Source organism: Harmonia axyridis, chromosome 7, assembly GCF_914767665.1.
Source record: "Harmonia axyridis chromosome 7, icHarAxyr1.1, whole genome shotgun sequence".
Classification (NCBI taxonomy): domain Eukaryota; kingdom Metazoa; phylum Arthropoda; class Insecta; order Coleoptera; family Coccinellidae; genus Harmonia; species Harmonia axyridis.
Genome location: NC_059507.1, coordinates 454,206 through 460,472, shown reverse-complemented (window position 1 = coordinate 460,472; position 6,267 = coordinate 454,206). Strand labels below are relative to the sequence as shown.

At 34.5% G+C, this 6,267-nt stretch overlaps 2 protein-coding genes across 4 annotated transcripts in view; one reads left to right on the top strand and one right to left on the bottom strand.

Annotated features, from left to right (window-relative positions):
- Positions 1-1,015: 1,015 nt before the first annotated feature.
- LOC123683819 lies at positions 1,016-3,265 on the bottom strand. Its single transcript, XM_045622742.1, has 2 exons — positions 3,120-3,265; positions 1,016-1,611 (listed from the first exon to the last, which is right to left on the bottom strand). Exons 1-2 carry the CDS (start codon positions 3,129-3,131, stop codon positions 1,309-1,311), a joined length of 315 nt encoding a protein of 104 aa, XP_045478698.1. The 5' UTR covers positions 3,132-3,265; the 3' UTR covers positions 1,016-1,308.
- A 2,313-nt stretch (positions 3,266-5,578) lies between these two features.
- Positions 5,579-6,267, top strand: part of LOC123683809 (ras association domain-containing protein 10-like) — a 49,091-nt gene continuing 48,402 nt past the window's right edge. For all 3 annotated transcript variants that reach the window (XM_045622724.1, XM_045622726.1, XM_045622725.1), the window contains exons 1-2: positions 5,579-5,731; positions 6,036-6,222. The gene's annotated coding sequence lies outside the window, so the exon portion shown is untranslated. The remainder of the gene's footprint in view (positions 5,732-6,035; positions 6,223-6,267) is intronic.

Here is a 6,267-nt window from a genome sequence, read left to right as displayed (position 1 = left end):
TATTAAAATGAAAATAAAGGGTTTTTTTTTAGAGCTATAGAACTTTGAATTGCAATAAAACAACGATGGATTATTCGATTGACATGAATTTTATTTATCCGCAAGATAATCTTGTGGCATTACATTTTAAATGTGATTTCTGGCATATGACCGCCACGGCTGGCTCGGATGTAGTCCAATCTGGACGTCCAATTTTCGATGACTTTTTCCAACATTTGTGGCCGTATATCGGCAATAACACGGCGAATGTTATCTTCCAAGTGGTCAAGGTTTGTGGCTTATTCGCATAGACCAATGACTTTCCATAGCCCCACAGAAAGTAGTCTAGCGATGTTAAATCACAAGATCTTGGAGGCCAATCCACAGGTCCAAAACGTGAAATTAGGCGGTCACCAAACATGTCTTTCAATAAATCGATTGTGGCACGAGCTGTGTAACATGTTGCGCCGTCTTGTTGGAACCACAGCTCCTGGACATCATGGTTGTTCAATTCAGGAATGAAAAAGTTAGTAAACATGGCTCTTTACCGATCACCATTTACTGTAACGTTCTGGCCATCATCGTTTTTGAAGAAGTACGGACCAATGATTCCACCAGCCCATAAAGCGCACGAAACAGTCAGTTTTTCTGGATGTAACGGTGTTTCGACATACACTTGAGGATAAGCTTCACTCCAAATGCGGCAGTTTTATTTGTTGACGTAGCCATTCAACTAGAAGTGCGCTTCATCGCTAAACAGAATAGCACAGAACCATTATTTTCGAAAGTCTATTCATGATGAATTGCCAAACCAAACTGAGAATAAATCACTTGACAGCTGTTGAATCGGTCGCCATCTTGAACAGTAATGCCAACTTAAAGTTATATACCTCGAAAAAAAACACCCGTTATTTGTGTCGTTTAGAATTGTTGTTTTATTTTTTGTAGAATTGTATAGTTGTTCAGAAAAATTATTGTGTAAACTTAATATCTGATACCATCAGATTTAGCTGCTTGGGAGGCGAGAATGATTGAATAAATAAATAAACTTTTTATTGGATTACCATTCGAAAACTGAACAATTCATGTACAGAATTTGAATGTTTTTATACACTGTTATCCAAAGTTAGCATTCGGATGGAGTCTTTCAATTAAAAATACAATTGTTCTGAAATTAACAAATGAGAAAGAATGAATTTATTGAAATAAGTATCACAAATTGAAAAACTAAATAAGTTTGGAAATTTTCCAGATTATGAAATGACGAAATAAATAAAATAAAAAGTGAAATAATGAACAACAACGACAACAAATATCTATTTCAAAATCTCAAGGAGTTTGAATATTGTAGAACCTCTTCGGATCACCAATTTTTGGCTGAAATCTAAGATTAACACGTGTTCCTTTTACGTCATCGACATCCAAGAAAGTATTCCAATCGAAGAGGTAATAAAATCCTGTTTTTCTCCTTGGTGTAGTTGGAGCAACTGTAGTAGAAGTGGTAGTTGAGCCTCCAAAAGATGCCTCTAAATCACCCAGAGGTGCGTTGATCGGTTCTTCGGTTGACGTTTTGGATTGTGGCATTGCTGATATTAACTGTATCAGCAATAATACCAAGCAAAGTAGTTTGACCTAAAAAATATATCAAAATTAACATACCTATAGTTCGTTCGTTAAAAAAATATTAGAAAATAACTTGAAATGGTTGCCATTCACAGCTTTTCCTGGAAAATTTGAATCATCGAATCGAGATTGAGAACACCCTGTATATACAGTTCTCTGTGATAAAAGGAACTAAAGGGTGTTTTTTTAGAGCTATAGAACTTTAAATTGCAATTAAACAACGATGGATTGACATGAATTTTATTTATCCGCTAGATAATCTTGTGGCATTATATTTTAAATATGATTTCTGGCATATGACCGCCACGGCTGGCTCGGATGTAGTCCAATCTGGACGTCCAATTTTCGATTACTTTTTCCAACATTTGTGGCCGTATATCGGCAATAACACGGCGAATGTTGTCTTCCAAATAGTCAAGGGTTTGTGGCTTATCGGCATAGACCAATGACTTTACATAGCCCCACAGAAAGTAGTCTTGGAGGTCACCAAACGTGTCTTTCAATAAATCGATTGTGTCACGAGCTGTGTGACATGTTGCGCCGTCTTGTTGGAACCACAGCTCCTGGACATCATGGTTGTTCAATTCAGGAATGAAAAAGTTAGTAATCATGGCTCTATACCGATCACCATTCGGACCAATGATTCCACCAGCCCTCAAAGCGCACCAAACAGTCAGTTTTTCTGGATGTAACGGTGTTTCGACATACACTTGAGGATTAGCTCCACTCCAATTGCGGCAGTTTTGTTTGTTGACGTAGCCATTCAACCAGAAGTGCGCTTCATCGCTAAACAAAATAAAATGGACGTAGTGCGCTATACGTATTCCGCACAGAACCATTATTTTCGAAATAAAATTGCACTATTTGCAAGTGTTGTTCAGGCGTGAGTCTATTCATGATGAATTGCCAAACCAAACTGAAAATAAATCACTTGACAGCTTTTAAATCGGTCGCCATCTTGAATAGTAATGCCAACTTAAAGTTAAATACCTCGAAAAAAAACACCCGTTACAAACTCCGATACTTAAAATGATACTGAATTTTCTTTAGATTGTCAACATTACTTTCATCAAGTTAAGACCGAAATTTATACATCTATCTCCTATATTCCTCGTAGTAATGTTTTATTCATTCATTCTTCAGATAAAACACTCAGCCGCATCATAAACTAAAAAAAAATTTTTTTTTTCAAGAAATTTGTGTGTGATTCAAGCAATTGTTCCGGTCAAAAATAAAATTGTTCTGTGTATTAACTCTCTGGAAGAATTTGCCCAAGATATTACTTCTTAATTAGGTACCACTTTCGAGTTTCACTAATGGGATGAATTGAAAACGACCTGTTCACCAACAATTAAGTCTAAACGTCTAATAAGTCTATACATAATCGCAACTTTCACTGGCGACCGAATATTTACTCTTCTGGGTTCAATTACATAACATACAAATGGGTAAAGAATAATATACAGACACGTATAGGCAATTAATTTAAAAATTTGAATTAAAAGTGCTGTACTTACTTTTTGGCCCATTTCAACTCCTGGGGAAGTCTTCTAAGTCCTGCACTTTCTTATATCTTCTACTTTGAAGCAATGCTCTCACACAAATGAATGTCACTTCTTAACTTGCAAGAAAAACCCCTTCCCTCTGTGACTCAAGGTTCGAAGTTTCATCAGTAATAATGTTTTCCAATGATTCAGTGATTAACCATTAATTTTAAGTTATGCATTGAAAGTCTCAATTTGTTAATGCTGAAATACACAAAAATTTCGCAACACTAATTAAGAATAAAATTTGATGGAGATGGTCGATACTCGAATTTGATTCAGAATCTGCAGAAGATACTGCGGAAGCATTGTGATCACTTTTGGGATGAAAAAAAAATTTGTGGCCGTGATAACGTTTCTCGTAGGAAAACATCTTAAATGAAATTATCAAAATCAAACAAAAATTACAATTTTCCCGAGGCTTCCACCTCTCCTGGACGTAAGCTACGCACTTGAAACCTCAGTATGTTTTGGATAAGAACTTGATGTTTGAAAAACGTAGTTATTTGATGGGTCTGTGAAAAATAATTCAGGAGATATAACGATTTTTAGAGGCAAATTCAATTTTTTCCCAAATTTCGAGTTCAAATTCCCCCAAAACCGGGAGCTCTACGAAGAATCGGTGAGCGATGCCATAATTTACGATCTCTGATTAGCCGAATTTCGATCTCACCTGAAAAATTTTTTGTCCAAAAATTTTCGTAAAATTTTCTATACCTGACCCTTAAAAATTTTTTGAAAAATAAAAGTTCTTTCATGGGAATATTGTGTCATTTTATTGATTGATTCGACTATGTAGATTACGAAAATGCTTGCAGTTGTGCGGTCAGTACATTATTTCATAAATTATAGGCAAAAATATGAAACTTTCAAAGAAAAAATTGATAATTTTCCGAAGCTGCCACTTCTTCTGGCCATGGGCTACGCACTTGAAACTCCACTATGTTTTAGAGCGGAACTTGAAGTTTGAAAACGTTTTTATTTGAGGGATCTGTGACGAATAATTCAGGAGATATAACGATTTTTAGAGGCAAATTCAATTTTTTCGAAATTTCGAGTTCAAATTCCCCCAAAACCGGGAGCTCTACGAAGAATCGGTGAGCGATGCCATAATTTACGATCTCTGATTAGCCGAATTTCGATCTCACCTGAAAAATTTTTTGTCCAAAAATTTTCGTAAAATTTTCTATACCTGACCCTTAAAAATTTTTTGAAAAATAAAAGTTCTTTCATGGGAATATTGTGTCATTTTATTGATTTATTCGACTATGTAGATTACGAAAATGCTTGCAGTTGTGCGGTCAGTACATTATTTCATAAATTATAGGCAAAAATATGAAACTTTCAAAGAAAAAATTGATAATTTTTCCGAAGCTGCCACTTCTTCTGGCCATGAGCTACGCACTTGAAACTCCACTATGTTTCAGAGCGGAACTTGAAGTTTGAAAACGTTTTTATTTGAGGGATCTGTGACGAATAATTCAGGAGATATAACGATTTTTAGATGCAAATTCAATTTTTTCCCATATTTCGAGTTCAAATTACCTCAAAACCGGGAGCTCTTCGAAGAATCGGTGAGCGGTGCCATGATTGACGATCTCTGATTAGCCGAATTTCGATCTCACCTGAAAAATTTCTTGTACAAAAATTTTCGTAAATTTTCCATACGTAAGAAAAAAAATTTTAAAAAAATATAAGTTCCTTCAAGGGAATATTGTATCATTTTATTCATTGATTCGACTATGTAGATCACGAAAATGCTTGCAGTTTGGCGATTTTTACATTATTTGAGATTTTATAGGTAAAAAACCGAAATTTTCGAACAAAAACTGCATGAATTTCCCAAGGATGAAACTTTCCTGGATGTGAGCTACGCCGAAGAAACCTCACTATGTTTTAGATCAGATCTAGATGTTCAAAATACGTCTTTATTTGAGGAGCCTGTGACGAATACTTTAGGAGATCTAACGATTTTTGATGGAAATTTAATTTTTTCCATAATTTCCAGTTCGAATTTCTTCAAAACTGTGGGGTCTACGCAAAATCGGTGAGCGGTGCCAAAATTGACGATTCCTGATCAGCCGAAATTCGATCTCATCTGAAAATTTTTTTGTCCAAAAATTTTCGTTAAATTTTCCATACCCTTAGAAAATTGAAGAAACTAAAACAACTCTATGCCCTAGTAGATACCATGATTTATATTTCCAAATAGTTTTCGATTAGAGAAGATTCTTTTAAATTCATAAATTTTTTTCCCAACCAAAATTCAAACAAAAGAAATACCTAATCGAAACGATTTTCATCACTTTCCGAACATCTGTTCATATGTTGATAAAATCCAGGATTAATGAATCATCCAAAATGAGAATCATGTTGAGGAAAATCAAGTTGTTTATCGGGGTGCAGGTAGAAAATCTGTTTTCCATTGGGACGTCTCGCGCAATCACATGTGCTTGTTGATGTTTACGCTACTCAGTTTGTGATCTAAGTAGTCTATGATTTTGTTTCGATTACATTACGCAGTCATTTTGTTTGAAGTGACGAATATTTTTGTGCTTTGTTGAATTGGATTTTCTTGAAAAAATGTGAGTGTAACTGATTAATTGTATATAAATCTTGTTGAAATTTGTCTTTATCATGTTTTTCGGCCACTTTCCTATATTATTCTTCTCTAATCGAAAACTATTTGGAAATATCAATCATGGTATCTACTAGGGCATAGAGTTGTTTTAGTTTCCTGATCTAGAATATAATTTGGATTGTATTATACCTACCTCTACATTCTGAGATTTGAAAATCAATATAAAAATTCAAAATAGAATTTATCTAAATGTGGCAATCGGTTCAAATCAAAATCTGAATCAAGTTAATGTTCTTTGGTGTTTTCAGATATCTATGGTCACATCCTAAAAGTACATTGTTTTCTCTGTTGATGACTGCTTGCTGTTTGTTTCTGATTTCTGGAGAAGAGTTGGAATAATTTTGATTATTCTCTAGCAGAATTAGTATTTCTTTCATTTCGAGAATAAGAAGAATGAGAATGAGAAGAAGAAAAAGTCGAGTTCCAAATGAAAAGGTATGAAATTGATTCAGAATTCAATAACATTCAGCATTTATTTTC